The 20,945-nt window shown below is 48.9% G+C and overlaps 5 protein-coding genes across 5 annotated transcripts; 1 reads left to right on the forward strand and 4 right to left on the reverse strand.

The window, feature by feature from the left end:
• Positions 1-472: 472 nt before the first annotated feature.
• EI90DRAFT_2976586 (uncharacterized protein) lies at positions 473-2,544 on the reverse strand. Its single transcript, XM_039055883.1, has 7 exons — positions 2,074-2,544; positions 1,931-2,015; positions 1,758-1,859; positions 1,604-1,696; positions 1,439-1,548; positions 1,299-1,390; positions 473-1,240 (listed from the first exon to the last, which is right to left on the reverse strand). Exons 1-7 carry the CDS (start codon positions 2,411-2,413, stop codon positions 911-913), a joined length of 1,152 nt encoding a protein of 383 aa, XP_038912133.1. The 5' UTR covers positions 2,414-2,544; the 3' UTR covers positions 473-910.
• A 16-nt stretch (positions 2,545-2,560) lies between these two features.
• EI90DRAFT_3281886 (Ssl1-like-domain-containing protein) lies at positions 2,561-4,288 on the reverse strand (the record flags this gene model as incomplete). Its single annotated transcript, XM_039066858.1, has 8 exons — positions 2,561-2,812; positions 2,863-3,220; positions 3,277-3,455; positions 3,508-3,546; positions 3,570-3,612; positions 3,672-3,901; positions 3,953-4,063; positions 4,113-4,288. 8 exons carry the CDS (start codon positions 4,286-4,288, stop codon positions 2,614-2,616), a joined length of 1,335 nt encoding a protein of 444 aa, XP_038912134.1. The 3' UTR covers positions 2,561-2,613.
• A 341-nt stretch (positions 4,289-4,629) lies between these two features.
• EI90DRAFT_3073455 (S-adenosyl-L-methionine-dependent methyltransferase) lies at positions 4,630-5,705 on the reverse strand. The gene is made up of 4 exons (XM_039061442.1): positions 5,462-5,705; positions 5,168-5,403; positions 5,121-5,136; positions 4,630-5,060 (listed from the first exon to the last, which is right to left on the reverse strand). The coding sequence occupies exons 1-4, from the start codon at positions 5,682-5,684 to the stop codon at positions 4,663-4,665; spliced, it is 873 nt and encodes a 290-aa protein (XP_038912135.1). The 5' UTR covers positions 5,685-5,705; the 3' UTR covers positions 4,630-4,662.
• A 260-nt stretch (positions 5,706-5,965) lies between these two features.
• Positions 5,966-11,415, reverse strand: EI90DRAFT_3129063 (SNF2 family N-terminal domain-containing protein; the record flags this gene model as incomplete). Its single annotated transcript, XM_039064152.1, has 19 exons — positions 5,966-6,056; positions 6,110-6,267; positions 6,321-6,378; positions 6,432-7,177; positions 7,236-7,555; positions 7,606-7,727; positions 7,780-7,897; positions 7,950-8,249; positions 8,325-8,546; positions 8,606-8,669; positions 8,722-9,418; positions 9,473-9,812; positions 9,867-9,896; positions 9,952-10,243; positions 10,302-10,336; positions 10,401-10,703; positions 10,768-10,876; positions 10,934-10,957; positions 11,020-11,415. The coding sequence occupies 19 exons, from the start codon at positions 11,413-11,415 to the stop codon at positions 5,966-5,968; spliced, it is 4,425 nt and encodes a 1,474-aa protein (XP_038912136.1).
• A 5,199-nt stretch (positions 11,416-16,614) lies between these two features.
• Positions 16,615-20,821, forward strand: EI90DRAFT_3073466 (uncharacterized protein). The gene is made up of 11 exons (XM_039061443.1): positions 16,615-16,808; positions 16,862-17,007; positions 17,063-17,213; positions 17,272-18,146; positions 18,179-18,755; positions 18,845-19,192; positions 19,313-19,543; positions 19,790-20,138; positions 20,206-20,525; positions 20,555-20,607; positions 20,639-20,821. The coding sequence occupies exons 1-11, from the start codon at positions 16,638-16,640 to the stop codon at positions 20,682-20,684; spliced, it is 3,267 nt and encodes a 1,088-aa protein (XP_038912137.1). The 5' UTR covers positions 16,615-16,637; the 3' UTR covers positions 20,685-20,821.
• Positions 20,822-20,945: the final 124 nt, after the last annotated feature.

Raw genomic sequence — 20,945 nt, forward strand, 5'->3', positions numbered from 1 at the left:
GCTCATGGGAAGTGAGGTAGTTGCAATGAGAGTCCCACTGTCATACGTTTCTGCCTCTTCCGCAGCCATTTGGGGCGATGTGCTGACCGCCAACTCACCGGGCGAAGTTGGGGGAGGAGCTCTCGGAGTACTAACTTGGAATTGCTGGAAGAGAGTGTCTGGGTATATCAAAGTGAGCGGAGAACGCTGTACGAGTCGAGGTAAGCGGTCAAAGCGATTTGTTACGGAATTGAAAGAAGCTTCAATGGTCACACGGTTCAGGAAGCCAGCCATGGCTATATATATACCAGCAGCGCTTAACCGTCAAATGCAAAATAAAGTATAAATGTCCATTAAGGGTATTTATGCATATATGACTGGTACACCTCTCCGGTTATTGCAACAACATGGTAATGTGGCCAAGGGGAAATTTGAGAAACAAGTCGCGCACGTCCCTCTTACGTGTTATTACTTTTCTCCACATCATCTGATTATGTCTCACCATCCATTGACAATTAACCTTTCTCTCATCCACTATCCCTCTCCCAAGCATCTTTCACCTAGGCAGGATCCCAGCCTCTACCAGAGTTCTTTCACCCGTGTCGATCACAGTCACAAATAAATTCATCCATCCATCCATCCATAGTAAACAGAGTGTCGAACAAGTGCGAACGTACTGAATGTGAGGGGTACCAGTGTTCGCTCACACAAGGGCAGACAGGAGCGCGGACAACTTGACAACAGCCAATCGGATGAGCAGGGTCACAACACGACGATTATTTATATGCTAAGTAGATTGCGAGTCTGAGTCCGCAGTTTCCTCTCGCCGTTATCGCAATAAATACTCCAACTCGTCAGCAGCAAAATTCGGTAGAGGAATTTTCAATTGGAACTCCCGATGGGAGGCAAAAGTGAAGACCTGCACCCCGGATTAAATCCTGCCTCCTCCCAATTTCCTTTGCCTACTGCTGTTGCCGTACACATCATCATCATCATCCGGCGAATGAGAGTGAACGAGGGCTTCCTCCATGCTATCCGCGTCGTTATCACGATCCGAAAATGTGTGACGAAGTGCCGAAGTCTTGCCGTGGCCGCCGCTGCTCCCGGATCCGTAATGAATTGGGCTCTGAGATTCTGACCCCGGAAAGTCTTGATCCCTGAACGCCCCGCGTGAGCCGTTGTTACCAGACTGCAATGGTAGCGAAAGCAATGAAGCGCGTGCCTGTTCACGCATAGACAAGATATTGTTCCTGAACGCTTCCTGGAAACAAATGGAGATTCAAAAGTTGGAATCACATTAAGGGTCGACTGAAGCTAACCTGCTCTCTCCAATACTGTGCACGTTTCTCTTGTTCAGCCTCACGCGAACGGCGATGCAACACAAAGAGGGTAATAAGAATACCAGCCATCGCTGGGACACAACTCAGTATATGGCATATACCGAAACCGAAGCACTTGCCTCCAACAATTGCAACACCAACAATCACATAAACCCACGTGGCGACATGCTGGACGGTGGAAGGATCAAGGCCGCACGCACCGTTGGTGTCGCAATTCATCGTGGAACACCTGGGAAATGAAACATTCAGTAAACAAACAATGAGTGCCACGGAAATACACATACTCTTTGTCAGCTGCGCACGCGGCCCCATGGTCAAGCTGTTTCATGCAAACTCGTTTCGTGCCATCACAGTAGAGCCCATTCTCGCAATTATCGCTGAACAAACGACCTGAGTATTGTAGATAATTTCGTATTGAAGGAAGAGAAGTAAACAAACCGTGATACGACATTGATGAACTGATGAGATCCTGTTGAGTCGTAAACGATGTAGGGTACATTTTCAACAATACAAGGCTGGCCTAGCGTCACGTTTGCCCACCTTCACAATCCAATTTACATTGTTGAACTATTGTCAGAACCGCTATGCAAGACCAACGATAGATGACCTACATGCAGTAAAAGTTGAGGCAAATAGCTCCGTTCAAGTTACGGGGACCCGCCAGCTGCCTGGCATTTGACGGTGGTTGACATTGATCTAGGCGAAAGATATTGCTCGTCACGTTTCCAGGGCGCTCCCACAGCAAAGCGCATACCATCCCGATTCAGCTGACACAAGCTACCTACTGGCAGTAGATCCTGACACTGGTCCTCCTCATCGGGGCAGAATTGGCGAGACGAGCATTTGGGGGGGAGTCGGGCTCCTTGCTTATAGCCGAACGGGAAGTCAGCTCGTCGACAACCTTTGTGAGCACAGGTACTATTCGCAGCGCAGTAGAATTGTGGTGTGCATCCCGTAGAAAGCTGAAAGGTCCCATGTGCAAGTTTTTGTGCTGGTTGGGAGCAGTTACCGCCAAAGCCTGCATTATTGGCGTAAACGCTTTGCACAGCAAAGATGGATAATAGGGTAACGAGGAGTGTCCGCCTTCTAAACATGGAAAATCCACAAGAGCGGACAAGATAGTGCAGCGCTTGGTGTTGAAGACGCTGCAATAAGGAGCGGCAGCGCTGTGCAGAGCGAAGGAAACCGAATTGACGTACGGACACAAGTTAGGTTGACTACTCAGCCGGAAACAGCCGTCATAACGTTCTCAGCATGTGGTTCATTCGTGGCACCCCCACAAGGGGAATGTGTTCTATTTACAGCCAGGACAGACATGCAAGATGTCATGAATAAATTCATCACACTGTGAACAGAAGTCATGTTTGCAGTCTGGACACCTATAGCGCCTAACAGGGCTGACACCTTCCATGGCTTCCGACGTTACGGGTGGTAAAGGGAAAGCCAGAGAGCATGCTGTGCACACTAGTTCATCACCGTCGGCAACGGACGATCTAGAACAGATTCCTGATCATCACCATAACAGCACAGGTCGCAAACTCACCTTGCTTCATAAGGCTTGACAGGAAAAAGGTGATGATAACTGCGCGCAAGATGTGGGGAGCTCACGATAGTTAATCCGCAGATATCACAGTCTGTGGGTACATCGCACAATTTGGATAAACACCTCGGACAAAGGTAGCCGTGGCTTTTTAGATCGGAGTGGCACACACACAAGCTCGGTGGTGATGATTCGGGCAATCTCGTCGGGAAGCCCATAATGAGTAGGTCAGACGATGGATTAGATGTAGTAGGAGCGTTGGGACCTTTTCCAGTTGGAAGAGCATGCTGCGCTGGCGGAGGAATAGCATCAAACATGAGATCTTTGTAATGACCCTCATTCAGGACGACGCCAAATGACCCTATATGGATTAATGTTAGGAATTTCAACATACATTCTTTAAGAAAATAGACATGCCTCCCGTCTGCGAGCACATATCTCGGCATATCTTCATCTCCGCTGCTAACGCCACGACGCTGATGCGGATTCTGTCTACTACACATGACTGAACCGTGTCGTGAATATTACCTGGGTCACAAGTTGTCAAGGAACCAAATAAGACGAGGATTTCTCGTGATGAATGCGTCGGTAGATGGCTATCCAACAAACTTTTAGTGGATAATCTCTACCCAAGGGGAAGACACTCACCTCATGCTACTTCTCGCCATTTCAATTGCGTTCTGCAAGCTGGCTCGCCATCAGGCTGCAACTTAGCACGCTCCAATATAGTCTTCACGACGTCCTGGGGGTTGCCTTCAGAGCCTTTCTGATCAGTCCCGACATCGCCCAAACTGGTAACAGTTTGCGCTTGCCGGTCATGTCGCAGATTTTTTCTCCTAACCCTCCTCTCATGCCAACAATCCCAATCTGCCCCAACGGGTTCTGGTCAAACCATTCAATAATAAATCCCCGCATGTATTGCAGTGTGAGATCGAAACGCGTCGGACGCATATCTCGATCAAGCATTGAGGTCGAGAGGTCAATGATAATAATTAGATGCCGAATGATCGTTCGTCGTATTGCACCTTGCGGGGCCAGAAGTCTGGAGATGATAACGAATATGAATGGCGTGTCTCCATCGGAAACCTCGTACCTTCGCCGTCGACTTCTTACGAGCAAATCCTCTACAACACTCTGCAAGCTGCCACTCTCATCTTCCTGGACTGCATCCCATGTTCGGGTATACGTGGCTCCCAGAGTATCCCTTCGGAAGGTAATCCAGACAGTAACAGAAACGGGTTAGCATCTGTGACTTCGCTGTACGACGTTGGCGACTTACATCCTTTCCCCCTCCCAAATCGCGATTCCTCAACGCACTCTTACCCTTCCCTTTGCTCTTGGAGGCTGCAGGTATGTCGTCGCCTTCGATGTCAATTTCTTCATCATAGTCTGAGTCTGAAAAGTTCAGTCCTGATTGTTTGGGTGCCATCGAATCGAAGTTTATTAGCCATTACGTAATACGCCTTGCTCGAAAAAAGGCTACAGGTTTGTGCGGTGCCAACAAGCTAGGCTTCACTGTTAGTTCGCTGTTCGCGCTTGTATAATCGTCTCGACGCCACTATGGTTTTCGGGTCAATGGACTCTGGCATTCCTCAATATTGACCAATGGCGATTACGAATAACCAGAGGACGAATCACTAGCGTTAGAATCCCACAGTGCAATATCCTGTAGGAACTCAGATGTCATTCGCGGAACCCATTCATGCATGAAGCAATAGGGGATTAGCGGTTTCAATGCTTAGAATAACATGCAGATACAAATGCCTTTCCAATACCTTGCCAACAGCCCCACTTGCTTCATTCTCAGGTATACCCCACTACAACCCTTTCAACATTCCACTGATCCTCCCATATTTCGAAACTTCTGAATGTCCCAATGCAAGTTTCCTGTAAGATGCTCCGCACCATTTTCGCTTGGCCTTGTCCAACTTCTAGGGCGAGTATGCCCCCTGAGTCCTGCAGCAGCGGCGCATTGCAGGATGGCGTGAGGAGTTCTGAGATACGGCGGTAGAAGGCAAGGCCCTCTGGATCATCAGTTTTTGAGCGTGGGTCATTACCAAGGAGAGCTGTGGGATCCTCGAATTCTCTGACCGACGCATCTATTGTCTCATACTCGTGACGGGGAATGTAGGGAGGATTGCAGGTAATGATTGTAAATGGCGCGAATGAAGTGTGGCGTGCTGAGGTGTTTACTAGTAATTCTTCGTAAACGAAGGGGAGAAGAGGTCCAGCTTGACAGTGTGGAGCTTCAAGTTATGAACCGTGGCATTCTCTGAGCTAACTCCAGGGCTCGCGCATCAATATCTACAGCCGTGGCCGAGGCGATGCGAGATGACAGCTCCGACATCAGTAACAAGGGAATGCATCCTGTCCCACTGCAGATATCCAAGATGTGTATCGAGCCATCGCTTCCTCCAACTCTTGGGCGCGAAGTCCAGTTCTTCACTACGTTGGAAAGTTCCAAGGCCCAAAATTCAGTTTCTGGACGTGGAACGAGTGTCGGGGGGCGAACAACCAGTTCCAAAGACCCAAAAGGCTGAGAGCCTTGAGCGAAATATCAGATTTTTTTCCCATAATTTCCTCGAGAGGGGTGATGTAGTACCGAGGATATACTGTAGTGGCTCCCCCCGCAGTCTCCTTTGTATCATCTGTCCAAGCAAAACATCGGAATTGCGAAAGTGGGGTATTGAGTCCAGCACAGGAAATGTAACGGAGCTACAACGGTCTGATGACACGCGCTGAAGATGCTGCCTCATCCATCTCAACTCTTCAAAGGCATTCTGTTGGCCCACCACAGCAGCGAGGCGAGCCACAAGCCGACGCATTGTTGACTAAGGGTATTTTGCATAGCCACTACAATTTGTAGCAAATATATTCGCATGCATGGGTGAAGATGAGAAGTACGTGTACTAAAATAGCAGAAGCGACCACAAAGAGTGGCGTATAATCTGACCCCAAACAGTGAAGGCAATATACAACAAGTATTACAGACTCAAATGGAGGACCCAAGGAAATAAGGCAGTCATAGAAACTCTCTGGAATAAGTAATAATGGGTGATAAACAGCGATTCGAGCGAAGAGACAAGAATTGTCCGAGATCTTATCACTATTTTGGAGGCTGCGAGCCAGTAATCTTCGCGTGAATGGCTTGCAGCTTGGTATGCTTAACCTCACGAGGCCAGAATAGGGTTACAAAACTAATGTGAAAAACCAATGAGTGGCGATCTTACGAACGCTCGAAGATACTTACATCCACAAATGTTTGCGCCACTTCTCACCATCTTCTCCCTTGGCGTTCTTTTGTGCAACAACAGTTTCAATACGAGCCCCAATGGCCGAAAGCGAGTCCTTGAGAAGAGCAACCTTAGCTTCTCTGCTTAGCGACTCCGTCGGTGCTTTCAAGTTTTTCTGAGAAATTTTTTAGGCTCTGTCAGTGTTTTTATCAATAAATCCTAACTCACGAGTTGCTTTTTCACTGGCCGGAGCTCCTCTTTAGTCTGAGCTTCATCCATAGATGGGCTTCGAGCAGGACACTTAGTGGTTGCATTTAACCGAACAATAGTCTCACTTACCAGTCGTCTGACGAATCGGTGAATTCGGGTGTAGCGCGTCGCTTCTTCTTATGCGAAGTCCCCTCATCTGAGCGAAGACTACCTGCAGGGCTCTGTGCACGTCGTTTCGACGAGCTGCCAGTTGGCGCAGGTGAAGAGGAATATCGTCCAGTGAAGTCTCGTTTTGTTTTAAGATTCGACGTGATCAACTTGATCTTCTCCTCATGCTCCCGAAGAACACCAAGTAGATAGTCCCCTCTTCGAACGAGATGAATGGCATTGGGGATAGGCTTTCCATTTTGCGTGCTGGGGTCTTCGTTCTTCTTCCCTTCTTCAAGGAAAAACTTGCCGGCGAGCCCCAACTCAGGGTCGTCCTGAATCTTCTCCCAGTTACCAAATCCGTGCTTGTATGCACCTACGAGAAGCATCGCATCCTCGTAAGGACCCCATTTGCAGGTCCAATTGAGTGTCGGACGGATTGATTCCGTAGGCAATCTCCATGAGTGAATGTCGCTCAAGCCCTGGAGGTTATTGATCAGAATCCGGAGTTCGTGGAATCGAGAGACAACAGTCTCAGCATTGATACTGCTGACGTTGCGGAAGTTGACGAGGACCGCCTTCGACTTTGGCCCGATGACGCCTTCGTTTTGTGCTCTAGCCTTCGCATCCCGATGCTCCTTCAGAGCCCGTTCGCAAGTCTCAATGATCTCGTCGCAAGTGTCGATGATAACTTGGCGATTCTTGTCCTCGAGCTTTGCTTCCTTGGCCTTCAAAGGACGAGCGACTCAGATCAAAGGATGAAGCACGAGTGGCATTAGCACTCACAATCTCATCATAGCGGAGACGGATGTCACCCCATCGTTGCAAACTCCGAACGAGAACGCGAAGATCGCGTTCCTTAAGTTCGACGGCCCGTTGCGCAGCAGTTTTCCTGGGGGGTGCAGGTCCTTTGGCTTTCTTCGGCGCACTAGCTGCAGAAGGCTCGATGGCATCCATACCCTCATAGGCGCCAGGCTGGATCTGTGCCGCAGCCCTCTTTCGGCTCTGAGAAGTATCGAGCGCGTCCTGCTTTGCCTTCTCCTCGGCTTCTTCTTGCTCAACTTTCAAACGCTCTTCTAGAGGAATGATCTCGTCCCAATTCATGTCTGTCTTGATGTCGTTCACAACAGCCATCTGATGAAGGAAACCTCGCCACCCATCGACGCCCCCCCGGAGTTTGCAGCCCCGATAGTCTCATGTTCTTCGGCACGGTTAAGAATGTCATCGAGATCCATTTCAGCGAGGTTTTTATTCAGTTCGTTATCATCAGTTTTGAACCTGCTCGAGCATAAGCGCGAAGCGCATCTTAAACAGAGCCAGAAAGACTTACATGTTTTGCGCGCCGTATTTCAATATGGCTGACAGTTCTTCCTTGCTGAAGTCAGGTGATGGCTTCGTAGTCTTCTTCGGGTTGAAGTTATCTCCCGAGGTATCCATTTGGTTGATAACTCAGGTCGCGAGGCGTGAAAATGGGTATATCGAGACACCACTAAAACTTACTAGCATATTCCAGAACCATCTTCCGTTTCGCTCGCTCAAGGACATCCTCTTCCATCGTATCCTTGCTGACGAAGCGATACACACTAACATGCGACTTCTGCCCGATACGATGGGCACGAGCCATAGCTTGGAGGTCATTCTGAGGGTTCCAGTCGGAGTCAAAAATGATGACTGTATCAGCTGTTTCAAGGTTGATACCGAGGCCACCAGCACGGGTGGACAGCAAAAACGCGAAGTCAGGTGAGTTCGGTGCATTGAAGTGCTCGATCGACTTTCGGCGAATCTCAGACGGAACAGTCCCTATCAAGTGTCGTCAGCCCGAATAATATACGCGGACAACATGCTTGCCGTCTAGTCGTTGATGGTTAAATCCACGGAAGGTCATGTAGTCAGACATGATATCGAGTAATCGGACCATTTGGCTGAAGATGAGAACGCGATGGCCGTCTTGTTGCAATCTATGGAGGAGTTTATCGAGGAGCACCATCTTGCCGGAGGACATGACGAGGCCCTTGAGTTGCTCCTCCGGAGAATCAGTACGGACTTCGGCACCATCGAAGAGATAAGGGTGGTTCGCGGCTTTCTTCAATTCCATCGCTGTAAACAGAAAACCCAGAGTGTCTCGACACCGTTCTGGCTAACGATGAAACACATACCAATGTTAAGCAGGCTGATGTGAGCGTTTTGCCCGTTGGTCGCCTTGCTCAACGCTTGGAAATTCTGCAATGGAAGCAGTTTAGAAACCATGCCAAAAACAGGACGAACAACTTACTCTAGTCAGGATGTTCTTGTAATAATGCGTCTGCATCGCACTCATCTCAACACGCAAGATTCGTTCACTCTTCGTAGGCAACGACTTGATCACGTCTCGCTTCAAGCGCCGCAACATCATCCCTTTCAGTTTCTCATGCAAATCCTTGATCTTCGCCTCTTGATCGATATCGGAAAGGTCGAAATCGTTCGTGAGCGGGAATCTTTCCGGCATGAGGAAATGCATCAGCGCCAGTAACTCTGCACAAGCGTAAGAGAAGATATATGGTGATGATGATGGTGCCATGCCTTTCACGTTATTTTGCAGCGGCGTGCCCGTAATGAGAACCTTAAAGTAAGCTGTGAAGCTGCTAAGAGCTTCGTAGAGCTGGCTCTCGCTGTTCTTCAGCCGATGTGCCTCATCTACCATCAGCGCCTGCCACTTAATGCTCCCCAGCTCCGCTTTGTCCTTGAGGATGTACTCATACGTAGTCAGCAAAACGTTAAACTTGAGTTTCTTCGCTGCACCAAATTCGTAAGCCCGGATCACTTCGCGGGATTTTCCATTGCCGATATAGGGAATGGCGTTCATATCTGGGGCCCAAACTTTGAACTGAGCCTGCCAGGCTGGGAGGGTCGAGAGAGGAACGACGACGAGGAACGGTCCATACTGATGATGAGTGTGCATGAGATAAGAGAGGAACGATACCGATTGGACACTGAGAATGGTTAGAGTAAGAGCACGACATCGAGTTACAACGAAAGCCACTTACGTCTTGCCCAAACCCATCTCGTCGGCCAAGATCCCATTTTCCCTTCGACTCCAGCAATATGCCAGCCAGTTCAGGCCGGTGAGCTGAAAATCTTTGAGCTGGGGACCAGATTCCTCATCTTCAGGGTGGCCATCCTGGCCGTGGGCGACATCTGGAATCTCGCCATTGGGATAGTCGTACGATGACTTGCCAAGATAAATGGGCTGGTGCTTCATAACGGGGCAGTGAGGGCGTTGACCACTGGGGAAGGTCGCGGAACGATAAGGTACGAGGGCAGCGCGCTCACGAGCGTGGTATTGATCGATTTCGACTTTGGCGATCCTTCGTATGTCATCCTGGGCTGAAGATGCAGAATGAATAGAAATGCAAGCGAAATGCAAGTGAGATTACTTACTCTCCCAAGTACAGTCACAGTATGGGAGTGCTGGTATTAGAATCTAATTAATGCCCTGTGCGGGGGGACTATGGATGGAACGCACTTCTCCACTTCACAAAGTACTCCGTCCCGCTCGCTGCATTCTCTCTTGAATCAATGGCACGTTCAACAATCTTACACCCCTCGAGCCACTCCTGACGTCGTTCTTTGTCGATCTGGAAGGCTTCAAGTTCTTCGCGAGAAATGTCGGTACGAACGAGAGTGGCACGTTCGGCAGCCCAGACAGTCTTGATGTAGTTGTCGACGCGCTTCATCCCTTTATAGCGCTTGAGGAACTCGTAAGTTTCATCGGTGTTGTGCAGATGCGAAAAATTCTTCCATTTGATGTGGAAGCGCTGATGGCGGAACGAGGAGGTTAACGGTTGAACTGGGGAACAGATATATGCACTATACCATGTTCACAGAAGGAAGATCCTCAGGATCATTGACTGGTAGCAAAAGCAAAAGATTAATTTGAGGGTGGCAAGCGGACAATACCAGACAGAAACTTACTATGATCTTCGTCTCTTGAGTGTCCAAAGACACCATCTATTTCATCCTGGTCTTCGTAAATTGGCTGTCCATTGGCGTCGTATTGAGGTGCTGCGGTACCATTAGGAGTGCCGTCGTCCTCATAGTCCTCACTTCGGAAACCCCCATCTTCCGCATAGTTGGGAATCCTCTGACCCCTTGAGGAAACCCGGACATCAGAACTGTTTCCTGAGGGTGGTGGACGGCGACGCTTGCGAGGTGGGACACCGTAGTCGTCTGATGATTCACCGCCTGTCTGTGCCGCGCTTGCTGTTGCAGTGGGCGCTAACGCACGAGACCACGATAAGCATAGGATGATATGATGTTGAATTTTATCGCTATTACTTACCTTTGGGATGAGAAGGCTTTTTCTTCCTAGGTTGAGTCGAAGGTTTTTTCGAACCTGTATACTCGTCTCCACCCCCTTCTGATTCTGACGATGCTACCTCTTCATCATACTATAGGCATAGCTCAGGTTAGCATCAGAAAAGTTGGAAGGCATATTACAAACGTACATCAGGCGTTTCCCTACCCCTGCTCTGCAGTACACGTAATTTGAGACATGAGGGGTTGCATCTAGGATGGACGAAGTTGAACGCACCGATCGTCGAAGCCCATAAAGCTGAGGATTTGCGTTGCTTAAGTCGAGACGTTGAGCACGAACAGCAGCGCCATTTTGGTACGGAGTCGATGATAAGGAAGGTGGGGGCACTGTTGATACTGCGGTTGCTGGCATAAGTTCGTCTTCGGCTTGGCCATCATCGTCGTCATAGTCAGCGTCGGCATCGGCGTCGGAGTCGGCGTATCCAGCGAGGTGTTGATGAAGGGGAGGGGTGTTGTCAAGTTCCATGTCGTGTTCACCATCAGCGTCTTGGTCAACATGCATGTCACTGCCGTTACCGGCAGAGCCAACATCGGTGGCGGGATGGGAGGCGTCGACGGAGGGAGGTTGGCCAGTGTAGTGACGAGGTTGGGCGGTGAGGGAGGTGACGTTCATCGTCGTGGGTGAGTGGAGAGGGGGAGACGGACTTTAGTGGGTAGTCGTCTCGGCTGTGGACGAAAACCCCGCCGGCATTGACTCCCCTCGATTTCGGAACGCGTTTCGCCACTCTCTCATCATCAATCGCTTTTCACTTGAATAGAATTATTTTCTACAGCTGAGTAGTACATTATCTTCCCTCTACTGCCTACTGGGGCCATCGTAGATGACGCGCAAATTTGTCCGAAAAAAAAATGGACCGCGAATGGCGTTTGTCAATGGGTGCAACTTATTGACCCCCTGTATCGATGCAAGCCACGCGGAGACTCGGCGGCTGATCTTACTGATTCTTGACCCCCCTCCCCTTTGAACTAACTATTTCCTGCATGGACCGCCTATGGAACGGACCAAAGCCCTGTCAAAAGACGAGAGGAGTAACGCCGGAACAAAGCTGTGGGACGATTCATGGGCTTTCGGCATCGTCCACAGCGGCAAAAAGAATTGTTCACCGCAGCATCTTTCACTTAACACCTCAGAAAATCTCAGGAAAATTCGCGCATGCACGGGTGGTGTTGCTTGAGTTGACCATATTCGAATGAACGTGAATTGTATAGCACAGGTCGCCGGAAAAAGGACGTTGTCATCGCGTTGCACGGCGGCGATCAAATCACGTGTATGTTTCACACATCCCTTTCGAAGCGAAGTCATCGAACGAATTGATCGCAACGTGGTTCTGCGGCAACAACCCCAAAACTTGGTAGGTGCTGAACTTCCATATTGACTTCTTGTTACGGGTGTGGCTGACTTATTGAGCTTCAGCGCCAGAACACATGTTGCCTTGTTCCCGGTCTTCATAATGTCCTTCCCTCCTTACTTGATTAGAACGAACCCAAACGTTCTCAGGGGGGTGGTTTTTGAGAATGGAGATCAGGACACTGCCCTCTCAGGCAAGCCACATCACGGTCATGCATCTAGCCTTGGCTGGATGTCCGCTGAGCTCCTGCCTTTCTCGGAAGAAAATCTCCTTGCAGCTGATGATATCAAAGGGGAGAGGCGCTCATGAGATACCACGATGTGCTTTTGGACAGAAAGCTCTCGCTTTTGCCTCGTGTTGGATCAGTCGCCTCTGGGTCTGATCAAGATTCCATTTCCGATTTGGTGGATTTCTTGGACAGCCCCCTGTCGCCGCCCAATATTTTGTTGTTCCTCATGCGCATGAGGACAGGCTCATGACCATTCCATTTATTTATCTTCCTTCCAGCTGGGTAACCAGGCTTCTCCGATGCCGATCTCTTGTGTCGCAGCGGCATCTTCTCGGTCGGTGCCCCGCCACACATAATATGGCGTGGATTGGATTCTGAATACCTTTAAAAACTTCCTTGAGCGCTATTCACTTACAGTAATGTGAATCGGAATGCGCTCGGCTGCACAGGCCATGGCATTGCTTTGCATAGAAAAAGCCACCCGTATCGTGACCATCCCTTCACCTATGTTCAGAGACCAAGTCCGCAACCTGCTCTTTGGATGTAATGCAGACGCCACGAATAAGCGCCCATTCGCTGTCACTTGGCCTCTCATCTCAATTTCACAATTGGATGCATACCCCTGCCGCCGTAGGAGACGTGCAAAGTAGCCCCTTATTCCTACCGGCCTTGCGTTCTTCTATCCATCGCGCTAGCAGTGGCAGTGATGTGTTATGTGGCACAGCGTTAAGCCAGCCATTTCCGGAGTCAGGCTTTATATAAATCACTCCCGTTAAGCTTCACATTTTGCAATACTCTACGTCGAGTGACTCCAACGTTCATAGACTACTCGGATAAATTCATAGGATGATACAGTGGCACTCTTGCCTCGAACTTAGCCCATCATTACACTAAGTTCCCTCCCCGCACTCCGCAGACAGCCCATGCGTGAAGATCGTGATCATACTAGCCCCGCTTGACATCAATGTTCATCACGACATTGGGAACTTGCCATTCAACAACCTGTCGTACAACAAAACTAGGTCGAATTTTTATCATTTAGCTTAAACGCTGGTGTCATCGAAATGCTTTCCACAATAAATTCAGTGATGTTGTTCTGTCGCCATGAAAGAATGGCTGGGTAGCCTGGACTGCAGTGAACCTTATATAATTTCAACAAGCTAAGTCTCTCCGCTGTACGAAGTGCTCTAATTCCCGAGGGGCGTTCTGCCGATTCCTCACGCCGTGTCTCATGGCGGTGGCAATGCATGCAATGATATTTCTGAGACTTGGCTTTGTCATGGCACTGGAACACGGACAACAAGTACAAGTTAGAATCTTGTATAATGCGTACCTATGACAATCACGTTTTATGTTGATCGTTGCTATTAGATTTTCGCATTATTTCTTGTGACCCTGCCAAGTCATGGCATTCATAGCGCTATATAAATCTTTTTTGGCACCAACTTTCTCAGTTCACTAAACTGATATCTTATATTTTTTTTTTTATTCATGTATTGAACACTCGTACACAGCGACAAATCGCTATGATTATTTAATAATTTATTACGTACAACATGAGACAACATCGCTATCGAATTCGTTTATACAAGTAGGAATCGTAACAGAATGAATCCGCAGACGATTTCAATTCCCCAGTCAAGTAGGCTTCGGCAGCATTACAAGCATGTCTATGTGGAAGCACTTGATTTTTTTTGCGTCAGTCATCATCATCCGAACAGCTCGTCAGTTTGACGAGCGTCGCAAGCTCAAGATGGGCTTCCCTCTGTCCCTACAATTGTGTTCGTTAGTAAGGATGCTATGAAAGACACTGGAATCACGGTTAGAAAGGTATCTTGGAGTTATTGTGTGATGGAGTTCGTCAATGTTTTCTCATTGACTTTCGAAATTCCATGGGATTGATGGCTCGCAGCTCGCGAAGTATACATAGAGGGTAACGGAGGAGGGTCTTTTCGAATTTTGGATGATGCGTCCCCACGCAGCCAGCACTCGAGAACCGTCGAGTAATACCTTTTTGCAACCGGTCACGCGTCCTCAACAACAGTTGTTGGGGGGAATAGGCGGCTTTGTCGTGTGTTGATCCGCAAAGACTCCCTCTTCCTTAATTATTTCGTCTTGATTATTCCCCGCATCAAACAAAAGATTATCTCATGAAGACAACGCAAAATGCTTATCAATTACTTATCCTTGCCGCATACAATACATGGTCATCAGCAGTAAATACGCTCAAATTGACCCTTGACTACTACTCATTTCTACTCCTGCGTTTTTCTATCCGTCGTCCTATTTCTCAATGGGGACTTGAAATCATTGAATCGTGGTTGTTCCACTTGTGGTGGGATGCTATTGCTTACTGCCGGCGCTGCACATCACCTAGCTCATACCAACCATAGCAGTCGATGAATGGCATGCGAAAATCCAGCCTTACTCACACCATAGCCTCGAGATCTCCTCTAACTTGATACATGGGGATTCTACTCTGGACATAAGAATCAACTTACGACGGCCGGGCATCTCTACTCTGGCATATCAATTACAACTCACAAGTGTTGGAACCTTAACAACAGAATAGTTGATTCGTGGCGTAAGCGAGGCTAAGTATGGCCTGCTTATATCTATCACGCCCCAACAGTGATTTGACTTTTCTCTTTTGTGGCCATATCCGTGGTTGGAGCCTTGTAAGTCGGAGGTCGTTCAGACAAAACTGTTCTACGCTATGTATGGCTCACAGATCGAGGACTAGTATGTATGCCTGTTGACACCAGTATCTTTTCGTGAAATCACCGCAATACGCACGGGTTAGTCGAGTCTGTGACCTGCACTCTTGCATGCCAAGACGCGGACGTAGTTAGGGGAAATGGACGTCGACTGCCCTCCGAATCCTATACAGGGTACTTGCTACTCGTCGCATTTCGCGTGCTTGTTCTCGCTATTGACGGAAATCTCGTGCAAATTACCGGTTGCTCGACTCGTGAGATGCGGATCACCAGTATTGACTCGCCAAGTCCCCCAGCTGCTTGGCAACATCCTCTTGATGCACATGCCCATAACGTTCGCTCACTTTATCTCTCGTTCAGTGAAAGTAGTTGCCACAACTACGGCGATGGAGGTTCCGTGAGTTATCATCTGAAGATGATAGGTGGGAGTATACTCGTGTGTGTGATAGACCGCGTAGAGCATGCATATCGGGTAAAGCTGCATCGGGTGCATTCCTAGATTGGACTCGAAGGGGACTTGGGTCTTCAAATCAAAAGACCTCATACGCGCAATACGGTGGGTAAGACTGCTTTCGGTCTATCGCTTGTAGCTGCTATCGTGGTGCATCATTCCTTAGCTGGACGCTCAGTATTGGCAATTGGTAGGTATCACAGATAACCGTTTATGGCCTTCCAACAATGGTCAGGTGAATGTTCCTCACTGGGCTCCTGTTGTTGCCGTCGAGGAGATAATCGTGGTTTGGACGCAGCCAATCGGTCGGTTGCTTGATGCGGTTCGATTCGATTCGTCCGGGCCCCACCCTCCCTCGAGAGATCGGAGAATGAGCACGATGAAACGAGAGACCAATAGATTTGATCGGAACAAAGTGGATTTCGTAGCTGTTGTTTCAGGTGGGTGTGAGTGTTAGACCTTGTTGAGGAAACACTTCTCGCAGCCGTGTTCTTCAGTTCCAATCTAGTTACTGGGGCAAGGCAGACAAGTAAGTATTGTTTTTCCCTAATCCTGAGGGAAGCGAACACTCCCTATGGATAGATATGATACAGCGTGGAGTATGTCAGAGGCGGAGAGCGACTGAGCTATGAGTGGGAGGTACAACGACCGTGGGTGGAGTCAAAGTCAGAAAAGAAGAGACGTGCTCATTGTTCGGTTCAAAGAAACGGGACTCTGATGGATCGATCTAAAAGTCACAACGTCAGTGGATGTGTTATGTTGGTGGTTGGCGCTAGTGCTCTCGGCTCGGTATCACGTGTCTTGAGCAATGAATCATCAACTCGGGATCCAGAATTGACGTTGCTTCAAGTTGTGCTCGTCCTGTCGCTATTGCGCAACCAGGACGATCGAGTTTGACATCCTGCATCCCCCCTTTCTTCTCAATGGCGGATTTCAATATCTTGAGCATCAAAACTCCCCAACAGATGGACTCACGTTCACCTTCCATAAACAACCCAATGAAAGGCGCGGTACCTCACATGGCTCTTGGGCAGTGCAGCATATATTTGCCTCACTCCCACCGCTCCACCGGTCTGTCCCCTGTCGACGATGTCGCTCAAGGAGAAGGCCAACGCTCTCAGACGGGATGTCGATCGCCTTCTAGCAGCAGGGGGTGACTTCGCGATCCCAATTCTCCGAGCCATCAATGCTGCATCCGATGCATTCCCTCCCCTAAAAGGTCCCACTAGCGCCACCCTCTTCATCTTTGGCGAGATCCAAGTAAGTGATGGGTTATGAGTCAGGAACCAACGCTCATCACTCGCAACATGCAGAAGTTCAAGTCGGATAGGAAAGAATGGAAGGAATTTGGGAAATATTTGGTTGATGTTGTAGCAAAAGTACTAGCGGCCATCGAATCCTATGACACTTCAACGGAAGAGGCAAAACCTTGGCTAGAGAATGTCAAAGAGCTGAACGAGTGCGTGCTATTGATTTCGGTCGGTCGGCTATCCCATTTACGTGCCACCCCACAGCGCGCTAAACCAGATCGTCGCCGAAATCGTACCAATCCTCACAAAAATGAAGAAGCGGTACGCTGTTACCAACTACCTCTCAGAGTTGAAGGATTCGGACAGGATTGATGACTTCAAGAAAGTCCTCGATAAAGCGTTGGCATCATTTCAGGTAATTATTCCTCGCATTGCTGTTCCTCTACTATCCTGAATCGTTCGGGATCATGTAGCTGAGATTTAGCCTAACGACTGGTGCCAAACTAACAGACATAGTAAATAACCAAAGCCGTTCAGAGAGTGACTCAGTTCTGAGCGAACTGCGATATCCGATCATCGCCCATCATGACCCAGCTGAGGCGTGCCTGGAGGGCACCCGAACACGTCTTATCGACTGTATCATGAGCTGGTGTCGCAACATGGAGGACGACACGAAACGGGTGATGCTGTTGACAGCTGTGGCCGGCGCTGGCAAGACATCCGTTGCCCATTCAATCGCGGCGAAGTGCGAGAGCGAAGGGTTACTGTTGTTGACCTTTTTCTTCAAAGCCGGCGAGCAGTCACGGCCAGATCACCTATTCAGTGGCATGGCTCGATCTCTAGCAAAGCGCGATCCCTCATACTGTGCCTCCATCACATCCATTCTTAGGGATGATCCAACCCTCGCGACTGCATCTTTCTCGGTACAATTCGAGAGGCTCGTGGCTGGACCTCTCCGTTGGAGGGCTTTCGGCGATCCCGTGGTGGTAATTGTTGATGCTTTGGACGAGTGTGAGCCGGGAGACTTCGAACGCCTTGCCGATATATTTCGAAAAGAAGCACCAAAATTACCATCCAACATCAAGTTCTTTGTCACGTCAAGACCAACTTACCTCGTGAATTGTCTCCTCTCACCCAATTTTCCCATCGACCGGTCCGGCATAGATATCCTGGATAATGCCAATAAACAAGACTGCTCTGTTTACGTCCGCATGCAGCTGCATCGTCTAAAGGGTGATCGTTCTGGTTGCGAAGACGGATTCGAGGAAGAAGATTCATTGGTTGAAGACATATCGGAAAAAGCTGGTGGCTTGTTCATCTGGATCAGCACTGTCTTCCGTTATGTGAGGTTGGCCAAGAACCGAGGAAAACGTTGGATAGGCTGCTCAACACAGGTACCTCTCGATCAACAGATTCTCCTGAAGGAGTGATGGGTATGCTGTATATGACCATCTTGGATAAATGTGGCTGGGGAGAGGAGGATTTCGTGCATGACTATCCCATCGTTATGGGGGCGATCCTGATTGCCGAACAACCGCTGTCTATTGCGGCATGGGATGCAATTTTGTCACCGTTCTTAAACTCTTCCGTCCGCGACACGTTGGTTGAACTTGCTTCCCTCTTATTAGGGGTCCCCAATTCCGACACACCGATCCGCATCATTCATCAGTCGTTCCGCGAGTTTCTCACAAGCCAAATCGGTCCTGAATCACTTGATCATCGTTACATGGTGGATATGAGAAGGGTGAATGCCACAATGGCCCTGCGCTGTACCGAGATCTTGAATAAGGATCTTTGCTGTGTGGAGGGTTTGGGGCTGATCGAATATTTGGGCCAAAAGGATGAACTCCCGCGCATCCCTCAAGAGATGCTGTCGGAACAACTCCGTTACTCATGTCGGTACACCGTGTGCCACCTCAATAAAGTTCAGGAGCCACTAGAGGTGCTCAGTGGATCGGTTCTCACATTTCAGAACAGCATATAACATGCTGGGTGGAGGTCTGCGTGAGAACAGAAGGGTACATCAGTGTATCATCATTTCCTGAGTGGGCTAAGGTATGGAATATCAGTGAGGCTTATGAGGGATTCTTATTCAGTCTTGTTCACTTTCAGTTGAGTGTTGATCGGAATTCAAAGAAAGACATTCATGAGTTGATCCAAGTACTTGACGAAGTGAGACAGAATCTGGCATTCTTTTCAAGATTTCAGGAGGCACATGAGTTGGCAAAAGATTCCGTAACCCTCTGCCGTTGCCTCGTGTCAGCGGACTCAGAGTCCTACACCCCAGATTTGGCTGAATTACTCAACAATCTTATGATATCATTGGATGATCTGGGACGTCATTCCGAGGCACTCCCGGTGATGGAAGAAAGTGTCAAGCTGTGGCGTGAGCTTGTTGCTATTGATCCACATCATACACCCGATTTGGCTCGATCGCTCCACAATCTTTATGTATCATTGGGAAATCTGGGACGTCATTCCGAGGCACTCCCAGTGATTGAAGAAAGTGTCAAGCTGCGGCGCGCGCTCGTTGCTGTTGATCCAACATACACCCCAAATTTGGCTCGATCGCTCAACAGTCTTAATATATCATTGGATGATCTGGGACGTTATTCCGAGGCACTCCCAGTGATTGAAGAAAGTGTCAAGCTCTGGCGCGAGCTTGTTGTTGTTCATCCCACATCATACACCCCAGATTTGGCTCGATCGCTCCGCAGTCTTTACATATCACTGGAAATCTGGGACGTTATTCCGAGGCACTCCCAGTGATTGAAGAAAGTGTCAAGCTCTGGCGCGAGCTTGTTGTTGTTCATCCCACATCATACACCCCAGATTTGGCTCGATCGCTCCGCAGTCTTTACATATCACTGGAAATCTGGGACGTTATTCCGAGGCACTCCCAGTGATTGAAGAAAGTGTCAAGCTCTGGCGCGAGCTTGTTGCTGTTCATCCCACATCATACACCCCAGATTTGGCTCGATCGCTCCGCAGTCTTTACATATCACTGGGAAATCTGGGACGTTATTCCGAGCACTCCCAGTGATTGAAGAAAGTGTCAAGCTCTGGCGCGAGCTTGTTGCTGTTCATCCCACATCATACACCCCAGATTTGGCTCGATCGCTCAACAGTCTTAATATATCATTGGATGATCTGGGACGTTATTCCGAGGCACTCCCAGTGATTGAAGAAAGTGTCAAGCTCTGGCGCGAGCTTGTTGTTGTTCATCCCACATCATACACCCCAGACTTGGCTCGATCGCTCAACAGTCTTAATATATCATTGAAAATCTGGGACGTCATTCCGAGGCCTCCCAGTGATGAAGAAAGTGTCAAGCTCTGGCGTGAGCTTGTTGCTGTTCATCCCACGTCATACACCCAGATTTGGCTCTATCGCTCAACAGTCTCAAGATATCTTTGGACAATCTGGGCATCATTCCGATGCACTCCCAGTGATCGAAGAGAGTGTCAAGCTCCGGCACGAGCTCGTTGCTATTCATCCCACGTCATACAACCCAGATTTGGCTCAATCACTCCACAATCTTGCTCTCTCATTCGATTACCTTGATTGTCCCGCTAAAGCAGTGCCCTTCATCGAAGAATCCATTTCTCTTTGGCGTTCTCTACACATTACTCATCCGACCTCATATGCCGCTGATTTAGCCTGGGCATTGCGGGATCTATCCAAGATACTTTCACGCGCGGGGCGCTATGCAGAAGCATTCGATATGGTGAAGAGGCGAGATTATGCTCTCATCAGCTTCGTTCTGAATACCCTGACATCTATGCAAATTATCTTCGGAGTTATATGCCGTATGGCTGTTCCGTTGGAACGTCTTGGAAGGGGTCATGAGTTAGCGGATATACGCACACTCATGCAGAATTTATGAACATGCCTCTACGCAACGGAGTCTAGCTGCGCGTCTGCGCCACAGCTAACACGAATCATTTTCCTCATTCTTTCACTGGCCATATATTCAAGCACGAACCCATAGCCAACCTCACCTCTCTTCGCGATGTTCTCTGATCATTCGGAACAGTTCGTAGCGTCTCTGCCCCTCCCAGGACTGCAGCATTAGTTGAACAAGATTGTCATATACATTCCAGAGCGATGAGATTCCAAACTTCGAAATGCTGGCGCGCTGAGGAAA

Source organism: Cantharellus anzutake, assembly GCF_015039405.1.
Source record: "Cantharellus anzutake strain C23 chromosome Unknown EI90scaffold_54, whole genome shotgun sequence".
In the NCBI taxonomy this organism is placed as follows: Eukaryota; Fungi; Basidiomycota; class Agaricomycetes; order Cantharellales; family Hydnaceae; genus Cantharellus; species Cantharellus anzutake.